The 19,134-nt window shown below is 37.8% G+C and overlaps 1 protein-coding gene across 2 annotated transcripts in view; it reads right to left on the bottom strand.

Annotated features, from left to right (window-relative positions):
* Positions 1-19,134, bottom strand: part of Tex11 (testis expressed 11) — a 289,769-nt gene that overhangs the window by 219,995 nt on the left and 50,640 nt on the right. For both annotated transcript variants that reach the window (XM_076561730.1, XM_076561732.1), the window contains exon 8: positions 11,586-11,671. In XM_076561730.1, the coding sequence (XP_076417845.1) occupies positions 11,586-11,671 (86 nt within the window). The remainder of the gene's footprint in view (positions 1-11,585; positions 11,672-19,134) is intronic.

Below are 19,134 nucleotides of genomic sequence, written 5' to 3'. Positions count from 1 at the left end.
GGCCAGACTGCAACCCACAACTCCAGAGAGGCTGGCTAACAGGAAGGACCCTAGGAGGGACACATGGATGATCCTGTGAAGGAGAAGTGGATGAGATCTACATGAGTGGACTGGGAGGGAATGGCAGAACTAGAAATTCTTATATCAAGTAAAACAATCCAAACATAGAAAGAAAAATGCTGCATGATTTCTTTCATATGTGAATCCTATGCTTTAATATATATATGTAAGTATGTTAACATATGATATATGTGTATAATGAAGATAGAAAGGAGACTATGAGATGAAGGAAAAGATCTTGTGAGAAAAAATATACTGCATGTGCCATGAAAGTAGACAGGGAGCTATTGAAGGGATGAAGGGGACCAACAGGAAGAGGACAGGGGATGAGGAAGGAGTATGGCGAAGAAGATCAACAAGAACAAAGAACATATGAAAGTTCAACAATGAAACCCATTACCTTGTATGCTAATTTTAAAAACTAATTAAGGACTGAAGAGATGACACAGCTGATAAAATGCTTACCACATCACAATAAAGACCTGAGTTTGGATCCCCAGAACCCACATATGAAGCCAGGCATAGCAGTACAAATCTGTAATCATAACACTGGAGGAGTAGAGACATCTGACATCAACCTCTGGCCTCCATATGCCTGTACATGTACCCACAAATACACACACATGAAGATACACAAATAAAAAATAAATAAAGCAAAATAAAATCAAAAGCACATTTTAAAGTATCATAGAAAACAAAGAAAGTTATTATATAATGCTGAAGTGTCAATTGATTGGGAAGACATAAAAACTGTAAATATATATGCACCATAAATGGGGTACCTAAACATATAAAATAAATACTAAAGGTTCAAAGGGGTTAAAAAGATTGCAATATAATAATGGCAAACATCAATATCCTACTTTCCCAATCAGTAGATCTCCCAGACAGAAAATTAATAGGGAAACTTTAGACTTGATAAGCATTTTGTATCAAGTGGATCCAAACAATACAAAACATTCCACCCACCCTAAAACAAAGGAATTCATATTCTTAAGTTCTCATGGAATATTCCCTAGTATACATATGTTAAGGCACAAAATAAGCCTTACTAAATTTAAAGTTGAAATCACATCAAGTATCCTTTCTGTTCACGATGATATGAAACTAGAAATTACTATCAAGAGGAATTTCAGAAAAATTGCAAAGAGATGGAAATTAACCATGCTCCTGAATAGTCAATGAAGAAAATGAAAGAGAAATTTCAAAGGTTTTGAGATGGGGCTGGGGAAGATTGTTTAGTGGATAAAGTGCTTGCCACACAAGCAAGAAGACTGGAGTTTGGATCCCTGAAACCCACATAAGTGCCAGGCAGATTTGAGAGCGCACATATAATTTAGGTGCTTTAAAAAGCAGAGACTGGATCATCAGAACAAGCTGGAAAGCTAGACTAGTCTAGTCCTATCTGCAAGCACTCAGCTCAATTGAGAAATCTTGCTTCAATAAATAAGGTGGAGAACAATCAAGGAAAATACCAAATGTCAATCTTAGGTAGACTCCACATATGCACACCTACACATGCAGACCACATGTACATACACATACAAAAAACATTATGAGACAAAGAAAAATGGAAATCAAACATGCCAAAATGTACAGGCTAAAGAAAGCAGTTCCAAAGCACATATATAATCTCATAACTCAGGAGGAAGGCTGAGACAGAAATATTACTAGTTCAAGGCAGGCTTTGGCTACATAATAAATAAGACCTATTTCAAAAGAAGAAAGTAATCATTTGCCAGGCATGGTGGTATATACCTGCAACCCTGGTACTTGACAGGCTGAAGAAGGAAGACCTCACATTTGAGACCATTCTAAACTACATAGTGAGTTCTATGAAAGGTCAGTCTGGGCTACATAGAGATCTTTTCAAAACCAACAAAAAATTCTCCCCTAGAAAAAGTTCCTAAATCAAAGTTGGCAGAAGGAAGGAAATAAAGAAGATGAGGGTAGAAGTAAATGAAACTGAGGCTACAAAAATAATTTAAAAGACCAATAAAGAGTTGGTTTGTCAAAAATATACAAATCAATATACTTTTACCTAAACTTCAAAAAAATAAGAGAACATCCAAATCATAAAATAAGAAATGAAAGAATGGACATTACAACTGTTACCACAAAAATAAAATGCATCATGAGACCATTCTGAACAATTACATGCCAACAAGTTGCACAGTCTATAAGAAATGGTTAGCTCTTCAACATATTCAAATCCACCTGCACTGAATTGTAATAAAAAGGAAATGTAAACACAGTAAGGAGACTGGATCAGTGATTTAAAAAAAAGTGCTCCATCAATGAAAAACTCAGAATATTGTGGCTTCACTGCTCAACCTTGACAAAAACTTTTAAAGGAATAAAATACTGCTCAAACTCTTTCAAAAACTAAAAAAAGATGAAATACAGCTAAACTCTTTTTATAAGGCTAGTATTACCCTGATACCAAAACCAGACAAGGAAATAAAAATTTAAGAAGAGGAGGTAAAAGAGAAGGGAAAGAGGAAGAGGAAAAGAAGAAAAAAGAGAAGGAGATTATTGCAGGTCAATAAACTTGATACACATGAATACAAAGAAAATGAAATTAGTATTGAAAAAAATAGAGAACTCCTATGTTCACAATAACCAAGACATGGAAACAACTCAACTCTATTGACAAGTGAATGGATAAAGAAAATGTCAAACCCTGCCTAGGCTCAGTGTTCTGGGCTCTGCTGACTCCCCATGGGAGACCTTGATTTGGGGGATGTGGGGATGTGGGGTGGCTTGGGAAAGAGGGCTGAAGGGTGGGAGAAGGAAGGAGAGGAGATCTGTGGATAGTATGTGGAGTGAGTAGAAAATTTCTTAATAAAGAAAAATGAAAGAAAAAAATTTAAAACAAGAAAATATCAAACAATATATATGATAGGATGTATAAAAAGAAGGAAATTCTCTCATTTGCCATAACACTGATGAACGTGGAGGCCATTATATTAAGTAAAATAAGCCAAACACTGAGAGATGAATACTGCAAGTTCTCACACAGATGTAGATTTGAAAAGAGTAAAACTTAGAGAAACAAATAACTGAATGATAGAGTTATCAGGGGATGTGAGAGATATGGGGAGATATTGTTCAGAGGGTATGATGTTTCAGTTATGCAGGATGACTAGGTTCTTCAGATTTCATTTACAGCTTGGTGACTAAGTGTTAATAAATTACATTTTATATGTGAAATTTGTTGAGAGACAACCTTCAATGTTCTCACCAGGAAAGGGGAGATAACAATATGAGTAGATAGATTTGCTAACTAGCTGGGTCACTGTGAAAATTTCACAATATCATGTATATGTAAAATATGAACTGATTTTGATAAATTATCATTTGAATAAAAATGATTGTTTTGAAAAGTGGGCAGAGCAAGATGACAGCTGAGTCTGGTCTTCCAGAAACTGTCTTACTCAGACACGATTTCAGTGATTGTTAATGCACCAAACTCATCTTCAGAAGATCTAAAGAAGTCAGGCAAGTACCCATGGACAGACTTTCTGGAAAAGCCCTACTGTCAACAATAAACACGTAGCACCACTCATCTATCAAGCTGCTATTCAGGCCAGCATTGCTTGTGATTTGTTGCAGTGGTCTTGGGCAGATGTCCAACATTGAAGTAGGCAGCTTTCTTGATGCTATATTTGTTTTGGCAGGCTGTGGGTGTCATACATGACATTATTGTGGTATTAGTCACATGCATGACATAGAAGGCTGATGCTGATCCTGATCTCTTGACAGAGAAAGGTAAAATCCTGTGTTGCCCAAACCAAATCCCTATGACTATGAACAAGGCATCTAATCTACTCTGAGCAAGAGGAAGAGGTTGGGGGATTTGTTGAACTAACCTTGTGGAGTTATATGATTTATGCCGAATAATAACATACCAATTACAGATTTGGGACAAACTTGGACTTTGATTGCACTCCAATACTGTTAGTGATAACACACCAACATCAGGAAATTTGTACATAGCATATCTAGTGCTGAAAGAGTAAAAGTTACCATAAACTCATAGGCAATAAAGAGACTGCTTAGAATTTCTGGAAAACATGCACACAAAGTCAGTTTACATAATTTCAAAGCTCAGATGATGCTACACAAATATCAAATGTCTCCAGGAAACCAAGATCCTACCTAAGTGTTAAAACAATACACTAAAATCTGACTAGATAATAACTAGTATGTACAGACTCTAGGATGAATAATTTAAAACAGATGCTTTAAGGAAATTCACTGAGCTTCAAAAGGAAGGAAGGAAGGAAGGAAGGAAGGAAGGAAGGAAGGAAGGAAGGAAGGAAGGAAGGAAGGAAGGAAGGAAGGAAGGAAGGAAGGAAAGAAAGAAAGAAAGAAAGAAAGAAAGAAAGAAAGAAAGAAAGAAAGAAAGAAAGAAAGAAAGAAAGAAAGAAAGAAAGAAAGAAAGAAAGAAAGAAGGAAAGAAGGAAAGAAGGAAAGAAGGAAAGAAGGAAAGAAGGAAAGAAGGAAAGAAGGAAAGAAGGAAAGAAGGAAAGAAGGAAAGAAGGAAAGAAGGAAAGAAGGAAAGAAGGAAAGAAGGAAAGAAGGAAAGAAGGAAAGAAGGAAAGAAGGAAAGAAGGAAAGAAGGAAAGAAGGAAAGAAAGAAGGAAAGAAGGAAAGAAGGAAAGAAGGAAAGAAGGAAAGAAAGAAGGAAAGAAGGAAAGAAGGAAAGAAGGAAAGAAGGAAAGAAGGAAAGAAGGAAAGAAGGAAAGAAGGAAAGAAAGAAAGAAAGAAAGAAAGAAAGAAAGAAAGAAAGAAAGAAAGAAAGAAAGAAAGAAAGAAAGAAAGAAAGAAAGAAAGAAAAAGAAAGACAGCCCACAATTCTAGTGGAAGCTCCCTGTTCCACCAGAGGTCATGCAGGCAGCCAGAATCCCAGATAAGCTTCCTTCCCTTGGACTACCATCACTCCCTCAGTGCCTGCCCAGTCTATGCCTCCAGGTAGGCTGCCCCCACAAACCACCCCCACTCTCTCAGTGCCCATCCACCCTATCTCCAAATATCCCTACCCTCCTTGTCATAGTATCCTACCCTCCAGCTCCTGTGGAGCCCCCCTGCTTGACCAGAGGCCATGCCAGACGCTAGAACTCCAGGTAGTCCACTCACCTGTGCACTGTCCCCACTCAGTGCCTGTCCAACTACTCCAAATCACCCAACCCCTCCCTATCACCATATCTCGGCCACCAACTCCAGCCAAGGACCCCCGGCTGGACCAGAGGCCACTCCAGTCACCAGAACTCCAACCCCCTGCTCAACCAGAGGTCACCGCAGCCATCAGAAACCCAGCCCCCAACTCGGGTGGGGACTACAGGCCACTCAACAGAAACCAAGGAACAAAAACACCCATACACCAAAAACAAACTCAGAAATTGGCACCTATACATATAATCAACCCAAATCCAAATGCCTAGACACTAGTGTAAGGACACAATCAACAACAGTCAGCACAATATGTTACCACCAGAGCCTAGTTATACTACTACAGCAAGCCCTGAATATTCCAACATAGCTGAAGCACAGAAAATGACTGTAAAACTGTCATGAAGATGATGGAAGTCCTTGAAGAGCAAATAAACGAATCCCTTAAAGAAAGTGAGGAAAAGACAAACAAAAAAATGGAGGAAATGAATAAATCCATTAAAGAAAGCCAAGAAAAAACTAACAAACAGCTGAAGGAAACAAATAAAATTATAGTGGATTGAACAGGTATGGCCCCCATAGACTCATGTGTTTGAATGCTTGGACCATAGGGAGTGGCACTATTAGGAGGTGTGGCCTTGTTGGAGGAAGTGTGTCACTGTGGAGGCAGGCTTTAAAGTCTTATAGGCTCAAGCTATATCCAGTATGGGAGACAATCTCCTGCTGCTGCCTGCAGATCCAGACATAGAACTCCCAGCACCTTCTCCAGCACCATGTCTGCCTGCACATTGCCCCGCTTCCCACCATGATGATAATGGACTAAACCTCTGAAACTGTAAGCCAGCCCCAATTAACTGTTTTCCTTTATAAGAGTTGCCGTGGTCATGGTGTCTCTTCACAGCAGTAGAAACCCTAAGACACTGTCCAAGACCTGAAAATGGAAATAGAAGCAATAAAGAAAACACAGACTGAGGGGATTCTAGAAATAGAAAATCTAGGTAAGTGAACAGGAACGTCAGATGCAAGCATCACCAACAGAATACAAAAGATGGAAGAGAAAATCTCAGGTGTTGAAGATACAATAGAAGAAATTGATAGATACATTGATCAAAGAAAATATTAAATCTAAAAACTTCCTTACACAAAATGTCCAGGAAATCTGGGACACTATGAAAAGACCAAACATAAGAATAATAGGAATAGAAGGAGAAGATTCCCAGCTCAAGGGCCTAGAAAATATTTTCAACAAAATCATAGAAGGAAATTTTCCTAACCTAAAGAAGGTCATGTCTATAAAGGTACAAGAAGTTTACAGAACATCAAATAGATCGGACCAGATAGAAAGTCCCCTTGCCACATAATAATCAAAACACTAAACATACAGAACAAAGAAAGAATAGTAAAAGCTGCAAGGGAAAAAGGCCAGGTAACATAGAAAGGCAGACCTATTAGAATTATACCTGACTTCTCAATGGAGACTCTAAAAGCCAGAAGGGCCTGGACAGATGTCTTCCAGACTCTGAGACCACAGATGCCAGCCCAGACTACTATACCCAGCAAAAAATTCAATCACCATAGATGGAGAAAACAAGATAACCCATGATAAAGTCGAATTTAAACAGTATATATCCACAAATCCAGCCCTACAGAAGGTACTAGAAGGAAAACTCCAACCCAAAGAGGTTAACTACATCCACAAAAATATAGGCAATAAATAATCACACACCAGCAAAACCAAAAGAAGGGAAGCATGTGCATGCGAACACACACAACAACAACAACAACAAAATAACAGGAATTAACAATCATTAGTAATTTATATCTCTCAATATTGATGTACTCAACTCCCCAATAAAAAGACACATACTAACAGAATGGATTTGAAAATAGGCTCCCATCCTTCTGCTGCATACAAGAAACACACCTAACATCAAAATACACATTTACCTTGGAGTAAAGGGTTGGAAAAAGTGTTTCCAAGCAAATGGACTTAATAAATAAGCTGCTGTAGCCATTCTAAAATCTAACAAAATAGACTTCAAACCAAAATTAATCAGAAGAGATAGGGAAGGATATTCCATACTCATCAAAGGAAAAATCCACCAATATGATCTTTCAATTTTTAACATCTATGCTCCAAACACAAGGGTGCCCAGGTTTGTAAAGGAAACACTACTAAAGCTTAAATCACACATCAATCCCCACACATTATAAGGGAGACTTCAATACCCCACCAACTCTCACCAATGGACAGGTCTTCCAGACATAAACTAAACAAAGAGAAAGGGAGAGGGAGGGAGGGAGGGAGGGAGGGAGGGAGGGAGGGAGGGAGGGAGGGAGGGAGGGAGGGAGGGAAAAGAAAAAAACAGAGAAGTAATCAAATGATCTGAAAGGGAAATCACCTAGGAGACACACCCAAGCCTGCCTATGAGGGTGTTTCTGGAGAGAATTAACAGGATAGACCTACATTCAAAATGGGTGGAACCTGCAGTGGGTGGCCCAGATATAAAGAGGTCCAAGGAAGAATCCATGTGTGCACCTTCCATCTCTACTTCCTGATCTGGCTGCTGCTCAGACACGGCCCTCACATCAGACTCCAGCTTCTTCAGCCATCCAGCATGCACTCAATCCCAGCAACATGAGGGAGCTTTCAGGCTTTCAACAACAGATTGGGGCTGTGAAGGCATTCAACTTCTTGAACTCAGCAGCTCCTGGGATCTCTGTCTCTCTAGTGTGCAGACTACTACTGTTTGACTACACAACTCCTATCTTTTAAGCTAACCTAATAAATCCCCTTTATAATATATAGTATTCTGTTGATTCTGTTCCTCTAGAGAACTGTTGAGGAATACTTGATCACACTGTGAACCCCGAGTTTGCATTTGCATTAATTAAATAAAATTAACCTTGGGTCAGTAGGCTGAGTTAGCAACTTGTTGAGAGAAAGCAGAGAGCATTTGGAAGGGATAGAGGGATACACAGGAAGTAGTAGGGAGGGATTATGAATGGTGACACTTTTTTTTGTTTTGGTGGAGAGGAAGGACTTACTTTTTGGGAGATGACAGCAAGGAGAGAAGGTTAGCTAGGTACTACTCAACCTCTCTGAGCTAGCAGGTTTTCACCCCAGTCTTTGAATCTCAAGTCTTATTTATAAACAGAGAATAGAGATTTAGTTAAAGCTACCTTTAGCAGCAGCAATAGAACCGGTCAGTGCCTGCAGCAACAGAATTCCCACCAGTCTGCGGCCTCAGTGGGCCAGGGAAGCAAGCTCCAACATACAGTACTATTCCTCCATGTCCAGGATTCCTAGGCCTAGAAATCAATGGGTGGAAGTGGAAATGGTACCTTTCACTATCCCGCTAGTGACCACTAGTAAAATTTGACACTCCTATTCTTGCAACCTCATGCTTTTCTGGGCTAAAATCTTTGTTGCAAAGTGGGGAGTGGTTCTGCCAAAGAGGCCCAACTACCGTTCTACTGAACTAGGAACTAGAATTCCCCCAGGTCTTTGGGCTCCTCATGCCCTTGAGTCAACTGGCTAAGAAAAGATTGACAGTTTTAGCAGGGGCGATTGATCTAGACCACCACAAAAGAGGTAAGGGAGGTTATGTCTGAAGTTCTGGAAATCCTCAAAGCATCTCTTGGTGTTCTGTGATCATGTCCTGTGATTAAGGGCAACAGAAATCTTTAACCATCTGTGGTGGTTTGAAAGAAAATGCCCCCCAAAGGGAGTGACACTATTAGGAGGTGTGGCCTTGTTGGAGTACGTTTGGCTTTGTTGGAGGAAGTGTGCCACTGTGGAAGCAGGCTTTGAGGTGTCATATATGCTCAAGCCTCACCCAATGTTGCCTTCTAATCGAGATGTAGCCAGCACCATGTCTGCCTGCACACCATCATACTCCCAGCTACCATGCTCCCTGCCATGATGATAAGAGACTAAACCTCTGAAACTGTAAGCTGCCACCTTAATTAAATGTTTTCCTTTATAAGATTTGCCATGGTCATGGTGTCTCTTCACAGCAATAGAGACCCTAAGACACAACTCAACTGAGGCAAAATGATATATGGTATATATATCTTCAGGAATGGAGATGTGGGTCACCATTCCAGGCAATGAACCAAGACCTACTGAGATACTTACTGAAGAGAGAGGGGAAAGAGAATGGATAGTAGAAGGTAGTTATAAATACCAGATAAGGCCACATGACTAACTACCAAAATGTGGGTTGTATTTTCCATGAGTGTTTCATCCTCTTTTGTTAAAAAAATGTTTGTACATACACATATATATATGTACATGTATATATATGTATATGTATTAAGCAGACATTTGTGAGTTGTCTCTTCTCTCTTTTAAAGTCAAGAAGGCATTTCTTATGTAATAATACTTTTATTGTTCATTTTGATATTGTAATTTAATTACATAATTTCTCCCTTCCCTTTCCTCCTTCCAAATACCCCATACACCCTTCCTCAATCTCCTTCAAATTCATGGCCTCTTTTGCATTTTTATTGTATATATGCATACATATTTGTATATACACATATATTCCTAAATATGATCTGTTGAGTTCATATAATGTTACTTCTATGTACATTTTCAGGGATGACCACTTGGAATCTTTACCATTTGTCCTAGTTACTTTTCCACTGGTATGATGAAACACTATGACCAAGAAAACTTATAAATGCAAGTACTTAATTTGGCTTATGATTTTATAAGTTTAGAGTCTAAGATAGCAGAGAAAAGGAAGAGCTAAGAACTCACATGTTGATCCACAAACACAAGTTAGAGAGAGAGTATCTGGAATCTCAAGAGTCTTTTGAAACCTCAAAGCCCAACCCCAGTGGCACACCTCCTAATCCTTCCCAAACAGTTATACAAACTAGAGACCAAGTATTAAAATATATGACTCTATGGGGGCTGTGGTGGTTTGAATCAGAATCACCCCCATAAGCTAATATATTTGAATGTTTGGTTCCCAGTTGGTGAACTATTTAGGAAGGATTAATAAGTGTGGCCTTGGAGGAGGTATGTCACTAGGGGTTGGCTTTGAGGTTTTAATGGCCCATGTCTGTCTCTGTCTCTGTCTGTCTCTTGTCTGTGTCTCTGTCTGTCTCTGTCTCTGTCTGTCTCTCTGTCTCTCTCTGTCTCTCTCTCTCTCTCTCTCTCTCTCTCTCTCTCTCTCTCTCACACCTTCACCCCATCTTGGTCTCGGTTTTCATCTCTGCCTCAATCTCCACCTCAATCTGTCTCCTGCCTGCAGATCAGGATGTAAGTCTTCAACTACTGTTCCCACACTGTGCCTGCCTGCTGCCATGCTCCCCACCATGATGATCATAGACTAAGCCTTTGAAACTGTTAGCAGGCCCCCAATTAAATGTTTTCTTTCATAAGCTGCCTTGGTCATAGTGTCTCTTCACAGAAATAGAACATTAACTAAGGTGGGGGCTATTCTCATTCAAACCACCACATCATTCAATATAACATCAATAATATCAGTAGTTAAGTGTTATTAAATCTATATTGCCATGTTTAAGTTATAGGATATTAAGAAACTAGTCATCCCTTAAGGGGATTTTTCATCTATTCTGGGAGTAGAATAGTGTATCTTCAGTTGGATGTGAGATGATTATATCATATTAGGTAGAATTATTACCATGCTATTGTCTTCATTCGGAAATCAAACATTACATAAAAATAGATGGTTGGGTATTAAGTTGGCAAGGGGTAGACTTGTGATGGCTATTTTTGGTTTTTAACCTGACTAGATCTGCCTCTATCTGGGCAAGCATTTCCAGGAAGGAACAATTGAAGGAAGAATAGTCGTCCTGAGAGTGGGTTGCACATTCTGGCTAAAGCACAGATAGTGATGAGGCCCTGGGTAAAAAGCACTGCTGCTGGCCTCCCTGCCTCTGCTTCTTGCTAGTAAGTGCATCTAACTCAGCTGCTGCAGCAATTCTTTGCTGACATCACAATCCACCTTCTTCAGGGTCCACTGTGAACTGGAGGCTAGTGACTCGCTCAGGAATCTTCAATGCCTTTGACACCAGATTAAACTGCTGAGGCACCTAGCTTCAGGGAATGAACAGCAACCAGGTCCTTTGCTCTCCAATGTGCAGAGACATTATTGGTTATAAGTCATTATAATAAATTCCCTTTATAACATATATACTTTCTATCAGTTCCATTCTTCTAGAGAATTCTGAATAACACATGTTAAAGAAGCAAATAAATTTGGCATGTTGGCTTTTGAAGTCAGAAAATTTTAAATGAAAGAAGTACTACACAGTAAATATTAACTTGCCTCTATCATAATATCCCTGAATTTTCATTTTTTTTACATTACCTAAGCCAGAATGAACTCTCTTTCCATTTATTCTGCTTGCCTGTTTCTACTCCAAGGTTGTAACAGAGTACATGAAGATATTCTGTCTGTAATATAAAACATAAATAGGTAAATAGATAAACAAATAAATAGATTCATTATTTTCTTCAAGTTAATATATATTTATAAATATATATTTATAATTTTATAAATTATGTGTGTATGTTTTCAGAGTCTTAAAAACAAGCCAGGAGTGGTAGCACATACCTTTCACCTCAGCATTCAGGAGGTAAATGCAGACAGATCTCTATGAGTTTGAGGCCTACCTGGTCTCCATATAAGTTCCAGGCCAGCCAAGGCCACATAAATAACCATCATTATCAAAAATTCTCAATTTATATAAAAGAGAGATAGAACGTATTCAAGTTGGGACTTTAGTTATATATGGAAAATATTACAACCAATTACTAATAGAACTTGAAAGTCCCTTTGTAACGGCCAATAAGAAATCAGATACCAGAAAATAGTAAGATTTCCCATGCTCATTGGTAGAATTAATATTGTGCTAATAACCATCCCAAAAGCAATTTACAGATTCAGCTTAATCCCATCAAAAGTTCAACACAATTCTTCATAGCAATTTTTAAAGTAATCCTAAATCTCATACAGAAACACAAAAATAACCAGGATAGCCAGAACAATCCTGAGCAATCAAATAACTGGTTTCCATGGTTTAAGTTATACTACAGAACAACAGTAATTAAAGAAACAGTGTGGTATTGACATAAAACAGCCACACTGAGCAATGGACTAGAATTAAGGACATGCATACACAGCCACCTGATTTTTGACAAAGAGGCCAAAGATACACACTCCAGAAAGGACAAAACCTTAAACAAATGGTGCTGGTCAAACTAAATAGTTATGTGTAAAAGAATGAAACTGGATCCTTAGCTCTCAGTCTGAATAAAACTCAACTCTAAAGTGGATCAAATACATCAATATAAGATCTGATACCCTAACCGGACAGAAGAGAAAATAGGAAATGTTTCAATTTATACACACACAAAAATGACTTTCTCAACAGGACCCTGATAGCACAAGTATTGAGACTAACAATTGACAAAGGGAACCTCACAAAACTAAAATCTCTCTGTATACAGAGACATCATTTGAATTAAGAGGAAGCCTAGAGAATGGCAAGAAATCCTAACCAACTACACATCCGACAGAGAGTTAGTGTCTAGAATATATAAAGAACTAAAAGAAAAACTAAACATCAAGAAAATAAATAACCCGATTAAAAATTGGGTCAAAGAACTAAAAGAAAATTCTCAAAAGATGAATGGTAAATGCCTTAGAAACACATTTTTTGAATGTTCAATATCCTTAATCATCAGAGAAATGCAAATCAAAACTACTTTGAGATTTCATCTTACCCCAGTCAGAATGGCTAAGATAAAAAAAAAAAAAGACTATAAATGCTGGTGTGGATGTGAGGAAAGGGAAATAATGATTACACGGATGGTGGGTGTGCAAACTGGTTGCAGCTACTATAGAAATCAGTGAGGTGGTTGCTCAAAATGCTAGAAATAGATCTACCATATCGTCCAGCTATACTACTCTTGGACATAAACCTAAAGGAGTCTATGTCCTACTATAGAGATATCTGCTCATGCATGTGCATTGCTTTCTATTTGTAATAGCTAGGAAATGGAAACAGCCTTGATATCTATGAACTGGTGAGAGGAAAATGAAAATGTAATATGGGTAACAAAAATGTGATACATTTACACAATGGAATGTGACTCAGTTGTTAAGAAAAGTAAAACTATATAATATGCAATTAAATGGCTGGAGCTGGAAACAATCATCCTGGATGAGGTAACCCAGACCAAGGAAGACAAACATTATGTTTTCTATCACACGTGGATGCCAGCTTTGAATATTTAGATAGGTGTTTCATTTAGAATACTATAGACGTCAGGGAACTAGTAACAGGCCATAGAGTTGGGGAGGGCTTTGAAAGGAAGAGAGAGAGAGAGAGAGAGAGAGAGAGAGAGAGAGAGAGAGAGAGAGAGAGAGAGAGAGAGAGAGAGAGAGAGAGAGAGAGAGCAGTTACATAAAGGGGCAAGGGGAATAAGTGAATAGGAAGGGTTAAGTGAGGTAGGAGAAGGAAGGACAGAATAGAGGAGGGAATATGAGGAGGAATAACTAATTCTAATGGCCTTCTGAAAAAGTCATATGGAAACCTATTACTATAGAAACTTCCTAAAAATATAAACATACATATACATAAATTTAAAAGTTTAAGTGAAGTTACCCTTTATTGGTGAGACAATGCCCCTATTAGACACCATAGGCTACAAATTAAAAAGCCCTTCTTTTGGAACTGTTGGCCAATGGGATACCATAGACCACCAAACATTACAGCCTATTGCCATTATTCTTGGTTACCCTCCAGAACTTGATGGTAAGGCCCTAGCCTATTGCTAAAGATATCACATACTTGAATCAAAGACATGGAGCAATAAGCTGACACTGACCTGGAAGATTAAACCCTACTGGCTAGCTTTCATAATATTGGAAGGCTATGAATACTATTGGGGGAAAATGTCATCAATCTTTATTTTTTTTTTAAGATTTATTTATTTATTATGTATACAGTGAGTGTTCAGCCTGCAGGCCAGAAGGGGGCACCAGATCTCATTGTAAATGGTTGTGAGACACCATGTGGTTGCTGGGAATTGAACTCAGGACCTCTGGAAGAACAGCCAGTGCTCTCAACCTCTGAGCCATCTCTCCAGTCATCATCAATCTTACCTGGCTGTGACCCCTGAAAACTACAGTAACAACTGGCCTGAAAATATGCCAACTGGTTAACTAGTGGCCTAGATGTTATGGACATAACCAACCACTTTTTCATCGGATTTAAGGCTAACTCCACAATATTAAACTCATACCTGGCACTGTTATCAGTGTCTTAGGGGGATAACTGCTACTACTACATTGCTAAATGGACACGGTATTAAACTGACTCCTAATGACTTACTGTATACCCATAGATTAGTGCATTTCTCAGCCTTCATCAGAGAAGTTTATTCTTGCAGTAATGGTGATTAACAGAGACCCACAATAGGTCAACTTGGGGAGAATAAGAGACAGACTTTGGAGTACTCAGCTCCAAATGGGATATCTATATTGCACCTCTTCCCAAGAGGCTTAGGGACTATTATGAAAGAGAATGTCGGGAGAAAAAACAGAGGTAGTGAATGAATACAACAGGGCAGTCACAATAGCTGTGCTCACACATCTGGTGAACTCACGGCAATTATAACAAAATACACAAGACCTGCAGAAGTTCAAGACAGACAGAATCCCCAGAATGGAGTGCAGGATGGGGGTGAGCATGAAGTCCTAACACTCGTAAGGAGCTATTGGTAACCATAGCTGCTGTGATGCAGCCTGCTTTCTCTAAGGATGTGACCCCTGGTGGGTCCACCAGGCTCCAGGGCCCCATACCCAACAGTATTTGGGCAACACAAATTGGACTTGATGGGATATTTTTCAACACATGGTTTCTCTGTGTAGCCCTGGCTGTCCTGGAACTCAGTTATGTAGACCAAGCTAGCCTCAAACTCAGAGATATCCACCTGCCTCTGACTCCCACATGCTGGGATTAAAGGTATGTACTATTCATTGTACCTAGCTCACATAAAAATAAATTTTATAAAGTTTATAAAGTTGGGTGAATAGGGAGGTAGAAGTAGGTCTGGGAGGAGTTGGGGGGATAAATATGATCAAAATATACTGTATGAAATTCTCAAAGAATTAATAAAAATATTTTTAAAAAGAAATATGATTACTTGCCTAGCAAAATGATAAATGGTAATATTGCTTGGGGTTGTTAGATCCAGTAAAAGTGTTAGAGTAGGAAATAACTCAAAGACAAAATAAAATTCTCAAAAATTCTAAATTTTGAAAAATATACAAAGAACTATCCAGCTATAAGGCTTCTTTGGAAAGATTTTAATGGCCCCTTTAAATTTCCTTTACATAAATTACCATTGAGACAAAAGCAGTAGCAAGTATATGAATTAAGCCATAGGAAAATACTATTATAAATATTTAATCAATTCATCAATTCAATCAATACATCAGTAGGGATATATCAATAGCATGTTTTATAGAATTTTCAACTCTCAAAATATTGGGAAATGACATGTAAAGCTATTTTATAATTCTAGTAACTTATCTAAATACCCCCTGAGTATTTAAAGAAATCACCAGCTAGAATTCTACTCATAAAAAAAGGAATTCTTCATAAGTTTTACCAGAGCAAAACTACAGAAGCAGAGCCCCAATTAAGAATGTAAGGTCTGAGGCAAGTTATTCATGAGTAATGTGTAAAGCCTTGGCTTTCTTTTAAAAAGTTTCCCTTTGAATGACACTACATTCAAAAAGTAGAAATTCAATATGCATGACTGAGCACATCAGATCTACTGTATATCTGAATCTAAAATAATCTTGTTAATCTTGCTAATATGTGTTTGAAAAGAGTCCATTGGTATTTAAATGTATTCTTAACACTGCAGCAAAAACAGTTCAACTCATTACATGCTCCAGATCCCATAGGTTCACACAAGGCCATCCCAATTGTGTAGCTATAATGCTGTTCTCACCAACTTACTGCACAGAGGCCTATAACTGAACTGGTTCAGAGGAAAACATAAAACAAAATTCTGATGAACAATTAGGTATACTAAGCCTTTACTCAATCTTTTTCAGTATTTTCTGTTTCTGCCCTCACCATTCCTACAAATCTATTTATACTAAAGGCTACTTCTTAGAGGGAAAAAAACAAAATACTAAACAACAAAGGTATAAAATAAAAATTTTTGAAGGCATCTGTAGCATTTTCAATGCAATGACCAAAAATTACCAACATTGCTTCATTGACTCATTCATTTATATATTCAGTAACAATGATTTACTAAGCATAGTAGGCATTATTCTAGAAATTAACTACACATCACTGAACAAAAATGGACAGAAATTCCTGTCTTCAAGAAACATTGTTAATGTGATGTGAAATAAGATTCATAAAAATATCTGTTTAAAGAAATATGTTTCCATGCACTGGACCTTGGCTTTGAGATTCACAGCACTGGAAAAAATACGAGGAAGGGAAGAAAGAGAAAAAAACAACTATGTTAAAGAGTGTACAAGGTTAGGCTGGGTTGGGCTGAGGAATGTAGCTCATCTATCATGTACAAGGCCCTGGGTTTGGACCCCTGTGCTCCATAAACTGGATGTAGTGGTGCATGCCTGTAATCCCAGAACTTGAGAGGGAAGGCAGGAAGATCAGAAATACAAGCTGTGCAGAACTATTCCCAAACTCAAAGTTGAAATATAGCCCACACTTTAATTAAACAAGGACTATTGATAATTTTAACACAGATAAAAACTAAGGTAGTTATGGGACAATGGCCAACATTTCTTAGTGCAGAGGTTAGGGTTAATGATCTATGGAAATTTTCAAATGTGGAAAATAATAGATGAAACATAGAAACTAAGACACTATACCTTAAGAGCCTATGTTTCCTGATTAAATAAGTCACCATGGTACCCAATAATATAATCAGAATTTTAAAAATATTAAGTAACACTCTTATTTTGTCATTGGAAAGTATATTGACAATATTAGAAAATTACTCCTATTTAAGTCTCACTTCCCTTTCTGATTATAAAATAAGTAATAACATGTGGTTATGCCCACAAAATCTGTAAAATCCTGATTTCTCAGAGATTTGACCTCTTGTCACTAAAACATTTGGTACATGGAGAAAGGATGATATTTTTAAGAAGGAATTCAAAATGATGCTGTATAGTTATTATGATTTCTTGTGTTACATGATAATCCATTTACTTCTCCAAACTGAAATCTAGTCTAATACCAATATGTTCTAATATAAAAGAACAAATCAAATAATTTTTAACAGATAAGGGTTATAAAGATATAGATATTAAATACCAATCTTTCCTAATATTAAACCAAGTCACCCCACATGAAGTTAGCTATGGAATGAAATTGGCCAAAAGGAAAAGCTAACATTAAAAGTAATGAAAAATCTAAGCCAGGCGGTTGTGGTGCACGCCTTTAATCCCAGCACCTCAGAAGGCAGAGGCAGGTGGATCTCTGTGAGTTTGAGGCCAGCCTGGTCTACATAATGAGTTCCAGGATAGCCGGAGCTACAGAGAGAACCTGTATCCAAAACAAGGTAATAAAAAACCTATTCCTTTGCATGCTGATTTAAAAAATAAATAAAACATCCCTCAATGGCATATATGAAATTTTATAACAAAACCTATTATTTTGTATGCTAACTTTAAACATTCATTATTTTTTAAAAGATAATGAATTATTTCAAATACTAAAAACATCAAATAAATACTTAAGAGTACAAATCACAATAAAAAGAAAGGAAAAACTTATTATATTCAATCTGATTAAGAAGCATGATGACACAAAGAAAGGATTATTTGGTTGGTTAGAATGCCTGTTGAATCTCTTTAGGCCATAATTCATATATATACTTTACACAGGGTCTCAAGTTCATCGCATAGCCAAGGATGATCTTGAAGTTTTAATCTTCCTGCCTCCACTTCTCTACTGTTGAGATGATAGTTGTACAGGGCCATTTCTGGCTTATGTGATGCTAAGATGAAACCCACAACTTTCTACATGCTAGGCAATCATTCCACTAGTTGAACTATATTCTCAACCCCATACTTTGTTCTTTTAAAAAGGATATATTTATTTACTTATGAGTATGTATGTGTATGTGTGTGCACATGTATATGAGGGTGAGACCACCTGTGCACATGGACAGAGGCCAGAACAAGGACATCAGATGCACTCTTTTGTCACTCTTCATTCATTCCTTTTTGAGGCTAGATCTCTTCAACTAGTTGAAAGCCAGCAAGCCCCAGCAACTCTCCTTGGAGCTAGGGTTAAAGGCATTTATGAACACATCATACTGCCAGTAAACACACTATAGCAAGAACAACACAAAGAAAATAGACACGCAAGTCTACAACATACTGGTCATACAGAAAAGGAATTACTAAAGCTCTAGGAACTTTCAGCCACTGCTAGTTTCAGACTAGCCCTGAAATGATAATTTCATACTAATACCTACTTTACAATGCTAAGATGAGACTATATAGATGGTAGGCCCAATTTATTATTGCTGATTAAAATTATTGTGTCTACCAACCTTTGTGTTTAATATGAGGCCTTTTATTTTAATTAGATAAATAACTTTTTCAAGTTACCCTTACTTTTCTTGTTTTATCATATTTGTATGCATGTGTATGTGTGCTGTTGTATATGCATTCATGTACAGGAATACATATGGTGGCCAGAGCCTGATGCTGAGTATCTTCATCACTTGCTTTCCATCTTATTATTTTGAGACAGGGTCTTTCACTGAACCTGGAGTTCACAAATTTACTAGACTAGCAGGCAATGAGCTCTAGAGACCTGCCTGTCTCTAGGGACCCATGT

Source organism: Peromyscus maniculatus, chromosome X, assembly GCF_049852395.1.
Source record: "Peromyscus maniculatus bairdii isolate BWxNUB_F1_BW_parent chromosome X, HU_Pman_BW_mat_3.1, whole genome shotgun sequence".
In the NCBI taxonomy this organism is placed as follows: Eukaryota; Metazoa; Chordata; class Mammalia; order Rodentia; family Cricetidae; genus Peromyscus; species Peromyscus maniculatus.
Note: the sequence above shows the minus strand (reverse complement) of the source record. Positions and strands in the feature narration are given on the sequence as shown.